Source organism: Ranitomeya imitator, chromosome 1 (genome assembly GCF_032444005.1).
Source record: "Ranitomeya imitator isolate aRanImi1 chromosome 1, aRanImi1.pri, whole genome shotgun sequence".
In the NCBI taxonomy this organism is placed as follows: Eukaryota; Metazoa; Chordata; class Amphibia; order Anura; family Dendrobatidae; genus Ranitomeya; species Ranitomeya imitator.
The window spans coordinates 291,308,010-291,323,192 of NC_091282.1; the positions used below are offsets into that span (position 1 = coordinate 291,308,010).

Consider the following 15,183-nt stretch of genomic DNA (forward strand, 5'->3'; position numbering starts at 1 on the left):
CAACTTCTGCTGTACATCCCAGCAATAAGCAGTAAAATTGTGATTCTATACGGTGTTAGAGACCTATAATATACATATACCCACAGCTGAAACAAATAACTGCCTTTGTATTTTAGATGACTCTAGTTGTTGTTTTTTTTATTATTAACCCCTTCACTACCTTGGGATTTTCTGTTTTCGTTTTTTGTTCCCCTTCTTCCCAGAACCATAACTTTTTTATTTTTCCGTCAATATTGCCATGTGAGGGTTTGTTTTTTGCGGGAAAAGTCATACTCGTGAACAACACCATTGATTTACCATATAGTGTACTGGAAAATGGGGGGAAAAAATTAACTGCAGTGAAATTGCAAAAAAGTACAATCCCACAAATGTTTTTTTTTTTTACCATGTTCAATAAATGCTAAAACTGACTTGCCATTATGATTCTCCAGGTCATTACAACTTTGCAGATACCAAACATGTATAGGTTATTTTTTATTTAAGTGGTGAAAAATAATCCAAAGTTTGTAAGAAGAAAAAATGGCGCCATTTTCTGAGACCCGCATAGTCTATTTTTTTGTGATCTGGGGCTGGGTGAGGGCTTATTTTTTTGTGTGCCCTCTTTATACCATTAGATATGACGTTTTGATCACCTGTTATTGCATTTTATTGCAATGTTGCGGCAATGAAAACACTGTAATTATGGCATTTTGATTTTTTTCTCGTTATCTCATTTACCGATCGGATTAATTTAGCTTATACAGTATTTTGATAGATCGGGCGTTTCTGAACGCAGTGATGCCAAATGTGTACTTTTGAAAAATTTGTTATTGTTTTATTTTGAAGGGGCTCATTTGACCTTTTATAATTTTTAAATATTTCTAAAAACATTTTTTCTACTTTTTCCTTGCTTCAATAGTCTCCATAGGAGACTTGAACCTGCGATCATCTGATCCCTTGTGCTACACATAGCAGGACTTCAACCCTGCTATGTGTAGTAAAAATGATCATCTAATATGAGCGCTGGCTATGGGACGGTGCTCATAGCAGATCTGCAATGACAGGCATAGGGGTCTTCTGCAGAACCCCTGGTTGTCATGCCAACCCATCAGTACCCCGTGATCATGTGACAGGGGCGCTGGTGGGCGGGGTTTGTGACGCGCTTCTGGCACAATTGTGTTAAATGCCACTGTCAGAGATTGAGAGCAGCATTTAACATGTTAACATCTGTGGGTGGATCGCGATTCCACCCACGGCTGTTAGGGGCACATGACAGCTGATCAAATCAGCTGTGATGCACTGGAAAAGATGCAGGCTCGGCACTGGAGACTGCATCAATGGGAGGGACGCGACCTATGATGTACCTATTAGTGATGAGCGAGTATACTCGTGACTCAAGATTTCCCGAGCATGCTCGGGTGGTCTCCAAGTATTTTGGCGTGCTCAGAGATTTAGTTTTTGTCGACGCAGCTGCATGATTTGTGGCTGCTAGACAGCTTGAATACATGTGGGGGTTGCCTGTTGTTAGGCAATCCCCACATGTATTCAAGCTGTCTAGCAGCCGCAAATCATGCAGCTGCATCGACAAAAACTAAATCTCCGAGCAAGCCAAAATACTCAGAGACCACCTGAGCATGCTCGGGAAATCTCGCGTAACAAGTATACTCGCTCATCACTAGTACCTATACATCTAAGCCGTGAAGGGGTTAAGCTTCACTTCTAGCTGACGTAAATATTCGTTTTGTTTCAATAAAATAAAAATTCTTAATTTCCTTTATCATTCTGTTGGCTATTTTTGATTTTGGCCTACATAATTTACGTAATTAGACTTTGCATATGTTAATACATATGACATAATGGCTCTGATAGCCTTGATTGAAGGTGACAGTGGGATGTCCCTCACCTACTCTGTACAGATGACTGCTGGTGGTATATCAGGTTTATGCTGCTCTCATTCTCTGATTTGTATCCTGTCAATGTTGTTCTATGACCATACCCTCTCGCTCTGTAGTAGCTAGGTTGCATTTATTAATAAAGCAGGGACATTTGTTTTTTTCATAAAGACATGTTAGTTTTAATTTTCCATCCTGACTCGGTGACACATTTTAACACTGTTTAGAAAGCAGAGTTTTGCTCTGTATCTCCAGGAGATATCCAACCTCTTGATTTACTGCCAATTGTAAACTGCGTGGGTACTGTGTGTAGCCATATGATATAAAGAACACTAGATCAGGGTCTCTTTTTTCAAGTGGAACTGTATGTATATATGTGTATAAATATATATATATATTTATTTATTTATTTATACACTATTATATCTTTTGTTTCCAAAAACTTTGATACTGGTCCTGGGCTTACTTAATCAGTGAAGCATTGCAGGATGAGACCCTGCATTATGTGAAAAATATCTCTGACTAGAGGGTTTGACCTGAGAGTGAGCAGACTCTGTAAGAACACAGTTTGTGCAAATGTGCTCTATCCTTCTGTAGGGGAACACACACTTTTTATATCAGCTACACACTGCATACATTGCCATATGCTCTGCAAGGCAACATTTGTATACTTTTATAAATGACTATTGATCATATACCTACTAATGCTTGTTACCATTAATGTATCCACTGTACAGAAAGAACACAAGGGTACATTTCAAAAGAAGACAAAAATATCATTTATAGTCAACCATTCATTTTCAGTTTAACAGGTTGTTTTTCTACATACATATCTACAAATGTATCTACACTTGTGTTTACAGTGCTTGAATTATTAGTTGCACAAGAGCATCTTGCAATGTAGACATGTCATCATACAGTCTCATCTGGAAAATAAATAAAAGTTGCTTTATTCTGTTCAATGAAATAAATAAAACTTCATGGGTGCTTACAGTCTGGCTAGTGCAGTAGAGTGTGCTGGATTGGCTTCTGTGAAACCAATGGGTATATCAGAAGTGGTGGTACAAACTATGAGTATAGATAAACTGCTGTAGAACGAACAGATTTTAAAACACTATTTATCCCCTGATAAATAAGCAATGACAGCTCTATCATACGGAAATTAATATTTGCAAAGTAAAACTTCAGAAATACACAGCAAATGAATAACAGTTGGGTTTACACAGCAAACATCTTGTAGTGTCTTATTACATTACACTGGGCATCGCTGCTTCATGCATTGCTGTACATTACCTGCTCAGATGTGAGCTGGGTAAAGCAGTTTTATAATGGCGGTTGATGACCTGTGAAGGAACGTAGGCTACTGCTCGGTGGTGCTGATGGGCACAGCAGTTTTATAAAGGCAGTTGATGACCTGTAAAGGAACATAGGCTACACGGTAAAAAAAAACTTGCATAGTTGTTGTTTAATAGCACATAATGTGCATTTAGTTCACAATATGGTGCAGCCAAAACTTCACTCTCCAAAAGTAAAAAAAACAAAGAAAAGTTATTTTAATACCTCAAGGTTCATCTGCAACTGAACCTACTACATTGTACATTTATTTCCAGGAAATACAAGAAAACAGCACAACGAAAAGCATATGGCTTCTATAATGCAAGAATAGTGCCCTTGACCCTGCAGAAGTCAATGCCCTTTGTGAACACATCTGGGTCACTCATTCATGTGAAGCTGTGGGGACTGATACCGCACTTTCTCTTCCAGTTGCTTTGGGAAAGCTGAACTTGTACAGGTCCATTTTACTACTACTCGTATTTGTGCTCATCACCGTCCCCTAGCACAGCATCAGAGCAAGTTACTGACACATCTCAAGTGCCTTTGTTGGCAGAGCGTGTTCTTTCGAGTGACATAGTGTCATAACAGCCCCAGCAGGATTAGGTGGAATATTCAGCTTGCTTGTTGGTTGCTGTCACAGTCACAATGATAAGTCAGCCATAATGACTTTTGGGTGAAAGTAACTTTAATTTCAGCAGTAATGTAATATCCAAAGAATACACTACTGAATAATTAAAATCATGCATAAAACATCCATTGTCTATAGGTTTAAGTAGTTGTTCAATAAGATTATTCACTCCCGTTATCTTGGTCCATATTCATAACTGCTAGGTGCACCAGCCGCAGAATACATATTGGCTGCAGGGTTCATATGATGATGGTGGTAGCCATGTCCTCTGATACTTGGTAAAGGATAGGGAGCTGGCCTGGTTTTTGCTCCTAGATAGTGATCATAGCTTGTTGGATATTTGTACGGGTGATGATGCAGAGGTTCTGAACCCTGAGAATGGGGGTCCAATCGCAGTTCATGTGGAGGACTGGGCCTGCCGGAACTAAGAGAAACAAGTCCACCGGGCACAGGAAGTGATGGGCTAAGAACTCTAGACATTAGTTGTTGATGGGCTGCGTCCCCGTGTAATGGAGTGCCACTGGTGTCCCTTTCATAATCTCTCCTGTCTCCATCTGCAATAGAATTAATTGTTACAATCAAGTTCACTTACAATTTCTGTTCTCTAGATATAGATAGTTATTATCTAATTGTGCTGACAAAAAAAGTAGAATTTTTCACTTGAATTAACCTTATCCATGTTATATTCAATAAGTACAAAACTTAATATATAAAAAATATATAATTTTTTTGTTACATTCTAAACATCATTTTGTGGTTACAATTCATGTGCTCACTTGTGGAGACTCATTTGGCATATAGTTTTACCTGATGATATTGTACCTGCACACCTGCACTCATCGCCAGGACTGTGTATGATATTGGAGGATATTGTTTTAGTATCATTCTGTGTATCACTAACAAGGACCATATACTGTACAGTATATGATTAGTGAGTAGAGATCTTTTGATAAATTGTATTTTTTCTAAGGGTACCGTCACACTATACGATTTACCTATGATCACGACCAGCGATATGACCTGGCCGTGATCGTAGGTAAATCGTAGTGTGGTCGCTGGGGAGCTGTCACACAGACAGCTCTCCAGCGACCAACGATGTAGGTCCCTGGGTAACTAAAAAAAAACAAACAGCACATACTTACATTCTGGTGTCCGTCAGGTCCCTTGCAGTCTGCTTCCCGCACTCAGTGACTGCCGGCCGTAAAGTAAAAGTGAAAGCACAGCCGCTGTGCTCTGCTTTCACTTTACGGCCGGCAGTCACAGTGCGGGAAGCAGACGGCAAGGGACCTGACGGACACCAGAATGTAAGTATGTGCTGTTTTTTTTTTAGTTTAACGCTTGTAACCAGGGTAAACATCGGGTAACTAAGCGCGGTCCTGCGCTTAGTTACCCGATGTTTACCCTGGTTACAAACGAACGCATCGCTGGATCGCATCGCTAGATCGCTAGATCGGTGTCACACACACTGATCTAGCGATGACAGCGGGAGATCCAGCGATGAAAGAAAGTTCTAAACGATCTGCTACGACGTACGATTCTCAGCAGGATCCCTGATCGCTGCTGCGTGTCAGACACAGCGATATCGTAACGATATCGCTGGAACGTCACGAATCGTACCGTCGTAGCGATCGAAATGTTATAGTGTGACGGTACCTTAACAGTACAATCTTGTTTGCATATCCCAAGCCATGTTCTATTATGTACGAGTCTCTGTTCGGAATCTATTCAATGGACACATTTACAAACTACAGTTAGGTCCATATATATTTGGACAGAGACAACATTTTTCTAATTTTGGTTATAAACATTACCACAATGAATTTTAAACAAAATAATTCAGATGCAGTTGAAGTTCAGACTTTCAGCTTTCATTTGAGGGTATCCACATTAAAATTGGATGAAGGGTTTAGGAGTTTCAGCTCCTTAACATGTGCCACCCTGTTTTTAAAAGGGACCAAAAGTAATTGGGCAGATTCAATAATTTTAAATAAAATGTTCATTTTTAGTACTTGGTTGAAAACCCTTTGTTGGCAATGACTACCTGAAGTCTTGAACTCAAGGACATCACCAGACACTGTGTTTCCTCCTTTTTGATGCTCTGCCAGGCCTTCACTGTGGTGGTTTTCAGTTGCTGTTTGTTTGTGGGCCTTTCTGTCTGAAGTTTAGTCTTTAACAAGTGAAATGCATGCTCAATTGGGTTGAGATCAGGTGACTGACTTGACCATTCAAGAATATTCCACTTCTTTGCTTTAATAAACTCCTGGGTTGCTTTGGCTTTATGTTTTGGGTCATTGTCCATCTGTAGTATGAAACGACGACCAATCAGTCTTGCTGCATTTGGCTGGATCTGAGCACACAGTATGTCTCTGAATACCTCAGAATTCATTCGGCTGCTTCTGTCCTGTGTCACATCATCAATAAACACTAGTGACCCAGTGCCACTGGCAGCCATGCATGCCCAAGCCATCACACTGCCTCCGCCGTGTTTTACAGATGATGTCGTATGCTTTAGATCATGAGCTGTACCACGACTTCACCATACTTTTCTCTTTCTATCATTCTGGTAGAGGTTGATCTTGGTTTCATCTGTCCAAAGAATGTTCTTCCAGAACCGTGCTGGCTTATTTAGATATTTTTTAGCAAAGTCCAGTCTAGCCTTTTTCTTCTTGATGCTTATGAGTGGCTTGCACCGTGCAGTGAACACTCTGTATTTACTTTCATGCAGTCTTCTCTTTATGGTAGATTTGGATATTGATACGCCGACCTCCTGAAGAGTGTTGTTCACTTGGTTGGCTGTTGCGAAGGGGTTTCTCTTCACCATGGAGATTATTCTGCGATCATCCACCATTGTTGTCTTCCATGGGCGACCAGATCTTTTTTGCATTGATGAGTTCACCAGTGCTTTCTTTCTTTCTCAGGATGTACCAAACTGTAGATTTTGCCACTCCTAATATTGCAGCAATTTCTCGGAAGGGTTTCTTCTGTTTTCGCAGCTTAAGGATGGCTTGTTTCACCTGCATGGAGAGCTCCTTTGACAGCATGTTTACTTCACAGCAGAACCTTCCAAATGCAAGCACTACACCTCAAATCATCTCCAGGCATTTTATCTGCTTAATTGAAAATGACATAACAAAGGGATTGCCCACACCTGTCCATGAAATAGCCTTGGAGTCAATTGTCCAATTACTTTTGGTCCCTTTCAAAACAGGGTGGCCCATGTTAAGGAGCTGAAACTCCTAAACCCTTCATCCATTTTTAATGTGGATACCCTCAAATGAAAGCTGAAAGTCTGAACTTTAACTCCATCTGAATTGTTTTGTTTAAAATTCATTGTGGTAATGTCTGTAAACAAAATTAGAAAAATGTTGTCTCTGTCCAAATATATATGGACCTAACTGTATGGCTATAAAATTGAAAACAGTTGCATGAGTTTCTTCTAGTACACTCATGCTTTTAGTAAGTTCAAATTGCATATTACTGGCCTAACAAGTTCAGATCTGGCACTAAATAGGGAAACACAAGACTAAAACTAAATTCATGGAAGGATGCAAAAAAGATCAGTATGTGCCATTATTGCTGTTTTGTGCTCAGTGGATCAGACGTTCTTTCACCCTGTTAGTAAAATAAACAGGGGGCTTTGCAATTGTTCTGTGCAAAAACTGCTATCAATGCAAGTGAGTCTATCTGAAAAGTAAGCTGTGTATTTTCGAGCACTCCGTAATCTAAGTGCAGGGAGGGGAAGAAAAGCAACAGAACCGTTGTGTGGAAAAACCCTCCAATCCTTATCATTGTGCTGAATTGAAAGCTGTGTCCTCCTGACAAGACATTCTTACAGGGATGAAATCTGAAAGAAATGACTGACAAGTATGTGCACGCTTGAAATTTCTTAATGTTGTGTAACCCTAAACAAACACAGACTGCATTTATTTGACCAGACCCAAAGTGTGCTGTAGAGGATGGGCCCCCTTGGTGTCTCTGGAAATGTTTGCTCTGCATAATGGAAAATAAATACATGTAAAATGTACCAGAATGTGACATTATTGAAATCCACAGTATAAGTAGCAAGAAAAACTCGCACAGTGTGTGTGGTAAAACGCCCTATAAATCTGCCAGTCTTTTCCTGCTGTAAGAGTTCTGCATTCTGCATCAGGAGGTTAATAAGCGCAAGTTATATAGAGTTATAGAGCTACTGTGTACTCTGTCATCTCCTGCTAATAGCCTGCTAATTTCTTACAATAAATCAATAGATGAATAATAATTTTAAAAAAAATCAGCAATATAGAAAAAAATGAAAATCTAAATATTGCTGTTGCTATTATTACCCCGTCATAATTTATTTTTTATATATTAAAAAAGTTTGATTTGAACCTCCAAGCTTATAGTGCTGCCATAAATGACATTGAGCATGCAGAGACTTTACAGCACATTTGCCTCAGCAACTAAATGCTAGGTATTGTGCCTAGACCCTTCTCTAACTAATTGGAACCATGTATGTCGTGTTAGTGCCTTGGCAACTGTACCTTTCGATTGCCTTGAGGAACACAAATTTTTGCAGTTCATTCTAAAAATATCTTATAAAAATGTTCTCCATATTAAACATGTTCATCATAATCACCAAGTCTGCAATCTTACTGACCTTTGTCACTTCCATTTTGTGAAGGTGATGAAACAGGATTCCTGGACCTTGCAAAAGCACTCATGAGTGGGAGGGATCCTGGTCTATGATTCCTGGGCCTGCAAGGTCACAGATATAGAAGTCATTCCCAAACACTTCTAATCACACATTTCTAAGCTCTCTTAACCCCTTAGTAACCACCAATACATCTTTTTACTGACCTGCAATATAAGAGACTAGCCACCCCCCCCTCCCGATGGGTGACAATCCTGCAGCTGCCAGCTGTACATTATAGCTGACAACTTGCTGTATCTGCCACAAGCTGTGTTGGTACTGACTATAACCGTTTAACCCCTTTAATGCTGTTCTCAATAATGAGTGCTGCTACATAATGAATTACGGCTACATTTTTAAACCTTCTAAAATGCTAACAAAATAAAAGAAGTTATCATAAAGTATAATGTGTCATGAAAAAAACAATCTTAATATCAATGGGATAAGTCAAAGCACTCCAGAGTTATTACCACATAAGGTGACATGTCAGATGTTAAAAATTTGGCTCGGTCACTAAGGGTTTAATACTGCCTTAAATTCTGTACTAACATCTGCATGTTTCACTCTATGACACAGGATTTTATCATTTATTGAAAACTCCTGTGATTGGTATCCAAGACGTAAACAAATGTTTCATATGAAGTATTATTTTTACCACACTTTCATTATATAGTAGTAAATATACACTACTCAACTTTGAAATTACAAAGCCAAGAAGAAAAAGTTGTGAAATTATAGACATCACAGGATTTATAGACATGTTATTGATATGGAAATGATATGTAAAATTTTCCAAACATCTTGATTTATTCAATATCAAGTATGTGCACCACACAGAAATACATGCACTTACATGCCTTGGCTCCTATCAGTGAGGTAATTAATGGTGGTCTGATGAATGTTCTGCTACACTTAATACACTTGTGCATGCAAATCATCCAGATCCGCTGCTGGCAGCTCCTTTTGAAATTTTCGATTAATGAAGACGTTGATGCGCTCGATGGGAGACAAGACCCGAGACACTGAAGGCTATGGTGTCACTTTAATGCCATTAAGTCTGCTCACAGTGGCAGAAACAACATGTGGCCTGGCACTGTCGTGTTGAAAAACTGCTCCTGTGACATTTTAGAGCAATTAATGTACTACTAGTTATGATTGATTCATTCTGTACCGGAAGTGAAAATTGCTTGCTACGTACCAAGACTAATTATGCAAATTGTATCTTCAGAGAGGAAGAGGACCTGAACTCCAGCGCCACCTATTGGAAGTAGCAATAAGACAAGTCAATATCAACTCATTAAATAGCCCTGCAATATGTATACTAAGTCATATTGCAAGGCTCGTTAAAGGATCGATATTGACTTGTAGGATTGCTACTTCCAATAGGTGGCGCTGGAGTTCAGGTCATCTTCTTCTCTGAAAAGACAATTTGCATATTTATTTTCCCAGAGAAGCATGCAAGACGTTTAAGTCTCCTCATACTGGCATGCCCGCCCTGACTTGTCACACTCCACAAGTACCCTTTAGATCCCAGTCTTAGCCTCGCATGTTGCCAAATCAAATCTCAGACTATGGACTGATGAGGGGCAATACCCGAAAACAAAACATTGTGTATGCAAATTGGAATTCTGGTTTGGCTTTTATCCTAGATCATATTCTAAGGCTCATTAAATGGTCGATATTAATTTCTAGGATTCCAGAAATTTAGAAAATGGTCCGTGCTCACTCAATGGAATGAATCTGCGCTTGCAGCTATATTCAGAAAGGGTCTCTCTGAAACCCTTAAGGATGTCATGGTGGGATTTCCTATGCCCGCTGGTTTGAATGAGTCTATGTCTTTGGCCATTCAGATCGGTCGACGCTTGCGTGAGCGTAAATCTGTGCACCATTTGGCGGTATTACCTGAGATTAAACCTGAGCCTATGCAGTGCGATAGGACTATGACCAGAGTTGAACGGCAAGAACACAGACGTCTGAATGGGCTGTGTTTCTACTGTGGTGATTCCACTCATGCTATCTCTGATTGTCCTAAGCACACTAAGCGGTTCGCTAGGTCTGCCACCATTGGTACTGTACAGTCAAAATTTCTTCTGTCCGTTACCTTGATATGCTCTTTGTCATCGTATTCTGTCATGGCGTTTGTGGATTCAGGCGCTGCCCTGAATTTGATGGACTTGGAATATGCTAAGCGTTGTGGGTTTTTCTTGGAGCCCTTGCAGTGTCCTATTCCATTGAGAGGAATTGATGCTACGCCTTTGGCCAAGAATAAGCCTCAATACTGGACCCAGCTGACCATGTGCATGGCTCCTGCACATCAGAAGGTTATTCGCTTTCTGGTGTTACATAATCTGCATGATGTGGTCGTGTTGGGGTTGCCATGGCTACAAGCCCATAATCCAGTATTGGATTGGAATTCCATGTCGGTGTCCAGCTGGGGTTGTCAGGGGGTACATGGTGATGTTCCATTTCTGTCAATTTCGTCATCCACCCCTTCTGAGGTTCCAGAGTTCTTGTCTGATTACCGGGATGTATTTGATGAGCCCAAGTCCGATGCCCTACCTCCGCATAGGGATTGTGATTGTGCTATCAATTTGATTCCTGGTAGTAAATTCCCAAAAGGTCGACTGTTTAATTTATCCGTGCCTGAGCACACCGCAATGCGCAGTTATGTGAAGGAATCCCTGGAGAAGGGGCATATTCGCCCGTCATCGTCGCCATTAGGAGCAGGGTTCTTTTTTGTAGCCAAGAAGGATGGTTCGCTGAGACCGTGTATAGATTACCGCCTTCTTAATAAGATCACTGTTAAATTTCAGTACCCCTTGCCATTATTATCTGATTTGTTTGCTCGGATTAAGGGGGCTAGTTGGTTCACTAAGATAGATCTTCGTGGTGCGTATAATCTGGTGAGAATCAGGCAAGGCGATGAATGGAAAACTGCATTTAATACGCCCGAGGGTCATTTTGAGTATCTAGTGATGCCGTTCGGACTTGCCAATGCTCCATCAGTGTTTCAGTCCTTTATGCATGACATCTTCCGAGAGTACCTGGATAAATTCCAGATTGTGTACTTGGATGACATTTTGATCTTCTCGGATGATTGGGAGTCTCATGTGAAGCAGGTCAGAACGGTTTTTCAGGTCCTGCGTGCTAATTCTTTGTTTGTGAAGGGATCAAAGTGTCTCTTTGGTGTGCAGAAGGTTTCATTTTTGGGGTTCATCTTTTCCCCTTCTACTATCGAGATGGATCCGGTTAAGGTCCAAGCCATCCATGATTGGACTCAGCCGACATCTCTGAAAAGTCTGCAAAAGTTCCTGGGCTTTGCTAATTTTTATCGTCGCTTCATCTGCAATTTTTCTAGTGTTGCCAAACCATTGACCGATTTGACTAAGAAGGGTGCTGATTTGGTCAATTGGTCTTTTGCTGCTGTGGAAGCATTTCAAGAGTTGAAGCGTCGTTTTTCTTCTGCCCCTGTGTTGTGTCAACCAGATGTTTCTCTTCCGTTCCAGGTCGAGGTTGATGCTTCTGAGATTGGAGCAGGGGCTGTTTTGTCGCAGAGAGGTTCTGGTTGCTCAGTGATGAAACCATGCGCTTTCTTTTCCAGGAAGTTTTCGCCTGCTGAGCGAAATTATGATGTGGGCAACCGAGAGTTGCTGGCCATGAAGTGGGCATTCGAGGAGTGGCGTCATTGGCTTGAAGCAGCTAAGCATCGCGTGGTGGTATTGACTGATCATAAGAACTTGACTTATCTCGAGTCTGCCAAGCGCTTGAATCCTAGGCAAGCTCGTTGGTCTTTGTTTTTTGCCCGTTTTGACTTTGTGATTTCGTACCTTCCGGGCTCTAAAAATGTGAAGGCGGATGCTCTGTCTAGGAGTTTTGTGCCCGACTCTCCGGGTTCATCTGAGCCGGCGGGTATCCTCAAGGAAGGAGTAATTGTGTCTGCCATCTCCCCTAATTTGCGGCGGGTGCTGCAAAAATTTCAGGCTAATAAACCTGATCGTTGCCCAGCGGAGAAACTGTTTGTCCCTGATAGGTGGACGAATAAAGTTATCTCTGAGGTTCATTGTTCGGTGTTGGCTGGTCATCCTGGAATCTTTGGTACCAGAGAGTTAGTGGCTAGATCCTTTTGGTGGCCATCTCTGTCGCGGGATGTGCGTACTTTTGTGCAGTCCTGTGGGATTTGTGCTCGGGCTAAGCCCTGCTGTTCTCGTGTCAGTGGGTTGCTTTTGCCCTTGCCGGTCCCGAAGAGGCCTTGGACACATATCTCTATGGATTTTATTTCAGATCTTCCCGTTTCTCAAAAGATGTCAGTCATTTGGGTGGTCTGTGATCACTTTTCTAAGATGGTCCATCTGGTACCCTTGTCTAAATTGCCTTCCTCCTCTGATTTGGTGCCATTGTTCTTCCAGCATGTGGTTCGTTTGCATGGCATTCCAGAGAATATTGTTTCTGACAGAGGTTCCCAGTTTGTTTCGAGGTTTTGGCGAGCCTTTTGTGGTAGGATGGGCATTGACTTGTCTTTTTCCTCGGCTTTCCATCCTCAGACTAATGGCCAGACCGAACGAACCAATCAGACCTTGGAAACTTATCTGAGATGCTTTGTTTCTGCCGATCAGGATGATTGGGTGTCCTTTTTGCCTTTGGCTGAGTTCGCCCTTAATAATCGGGCCAGCTCGGCTACCTTGGTTTCGCCATTTTTCTGCAATTCTGGTTTCCATCCTCGTTTCTCTTCAGGACAAGTTGAGTCTTCGGACTGTCCTGGTGTGGATACTGTGGTGGACAGGTTGCAGCAGATTTGGACTCAGGTAGTGGACAATCTGACCTTGTCCCAGGAGAAGGCTCAACGTTTCGCTAATCGCAGACGCCGTGTGGGTCCCCGACTTCGTGTTGGGGATCTGGTTTGGTTATCTTCTCGTCATATTCCTATGAAGGTTTCCTCTCCTAAGTTTAAACCTCGTTTTATTGGTCCGTATAGGATTTCTGAGGTTCTTAATCCTGTGTCTTTTCGTCTGACCCTCCCAGATTCTTTTTCCATACATAACGTATTCCATAGGTCATTGTTGCGGAGATACGTGGCACCTATGGTTCCATCTGTTGAACCTCCTGCCCCGGTTTTGGTGGAGGGGGAATTGGAGTATATTGTGGAGAAGATTTTGGATTCTCGTGTTTCAAGACGGAAACTCCAGTATCTGGTTAAATGGAAGGGTTATGCTCAGGAAGATAATTCCTGGGTTTTTGCCTCTGATGTCCATGCTCCCGATCTTGTTCGTGCCTTTCATGTGGCTCATCCTGGTCGGCCTGGGGGCTCTGGTGAGGGTTCGGTGACCCCTCCTCAAGGGGGGGTACTGTTGTGAATTCTGTGGCAGAGTTCACTCCTGTGGTCACAAGTGGTACTTCGGCTGATTCTCTCTGGGAGCTTCCGTTTGTGGAGGAAAGTGGTACTGCAGCTTCTGAGTTTCCTCCCTCAGGTGATCTGGTGAGGTCGTTAGGTGCTTCTCTACTTAACTCCACCTAATGCTTTGATCCATGCTTCCTGTCAATGTTCCAGTGTTGGACTTGTTTTTCCCTGGATCATTCCTGTGGCCTGCTGCTCTGCATAGCTAAGTTCTTCTTTGCTATTTGTTTGCTATTTTTTCTGTCCAGCTTGTCTATTTGTTTTGCTGGAAGCTCTGGGACGCAAAGGGTGTACCTCCGTGCCGTTAGTTCGGTACGGAGGGTCTTTTTGCCCCCTTTGCGTGGTTTTCTTTAGGGTTTTGTGTGGACCGCAAAGTTATCTTTCCTATCCTCGCTCTGTTAAGAAAGTCGGGCCTCACTGTGCTGAATCTATTTCATCTCTACGTTTGTCTTTTCATCTTAACTCACAGTCATTATATGTGGGGGGCTGCCTTTTCCTTTGGGGGATTTCTCTGAGGCAAGGTAGGCTTATTTTTCTATCTTCAGGCTAGTTAGTTTCTCAGGCTGTGCCGAGTTGCATAGGCAGAGTTAAGCGCAATCCACGGCTGCCTCTAGTGTTGTTTGGAGAGAATTAGGGATTGCGGTCTGCAGAGTTCCCACGTCTCAGAGCTCATTCTATTATTTTGGGTTATTGTCAGATCACTGTATGTGCTCTGATCACTATGTCCATTGTGATACTGAATTGCCTATCATAACAGTAATTGCTAAGGGAGCATCCTGAAGTGGCTCTTGATGATTTCCCAAGGGCATTCAGTGTGGCAGAACAATTATCAAACAACCATTAACCATTTTCTACCATTGGACATACTATTCCGTCCATGTGGGGTGGGCCCTACTTCCCAAGGATGGAATAGTACGTCCATAGCAATCAGCTGCGCTCACAGGGGGAGCGCGGCCGATCGCGGCCGGGTGTCAGCTGACTATCGCAGCTGACATCCGGCACTATGTGTCAGAAGCGGTTATGGACCGCCCCCGACACATTAATCCTCGGCACACTGCTATCAAACATGATCACAGTGTTCTGGCGGTATAGGGAAGCATCGCGCAGGGAGGGAGCTCCCTGCGTGCTTCCCTGAGACCCTTGGAGCAACGCGATGTGATCGTGTTGCTGCGAGGGTCTCTTACTTCCTCCTCCCTGCAGGCCCGGATCCAAAATGGCCGCAGGGCTGCATCCGGGTCCTGCAGGGAGGTGGCTTACCAGCGCCTGCTCAGAGCAGGCGCCGGGAAGC

At 42.3% G+C, this 15,183-nt stretch overlaps 1 protein-coding gene across 1 annotated transcript in view; it reads right to left on the minus strand.

The window, feature by feature from the left end:
* Positions 1 to 2,626: 2,626 nt before the first annotated feature.
* TBX1 (T-box transcription factor 1) overlaps positions 2,627 to 15,183 on the minus strand; it is a 66,011-nt gene continuing 53,454 nt past the window's right edge. Inside the window, exons 8-9 of the mRNA XM_069756405.1 lie at positions 8,471 to 8,568; positions 2,627 to 4,388 (exon numbers count right to left, since the gene is read on the minus strand). Of these exons, the coding sequence (XP_069612506.1) occupies positions 4,009 to 4,388; positions 8,471 to 8,568 (478 nt within the window). The 3' untranslated portion in view covers positions 2,627 to 4,008. The remainder of the gene's footprint in view (positions 4,389 to 8,470; positions 8,569 to 15,183) is intronic.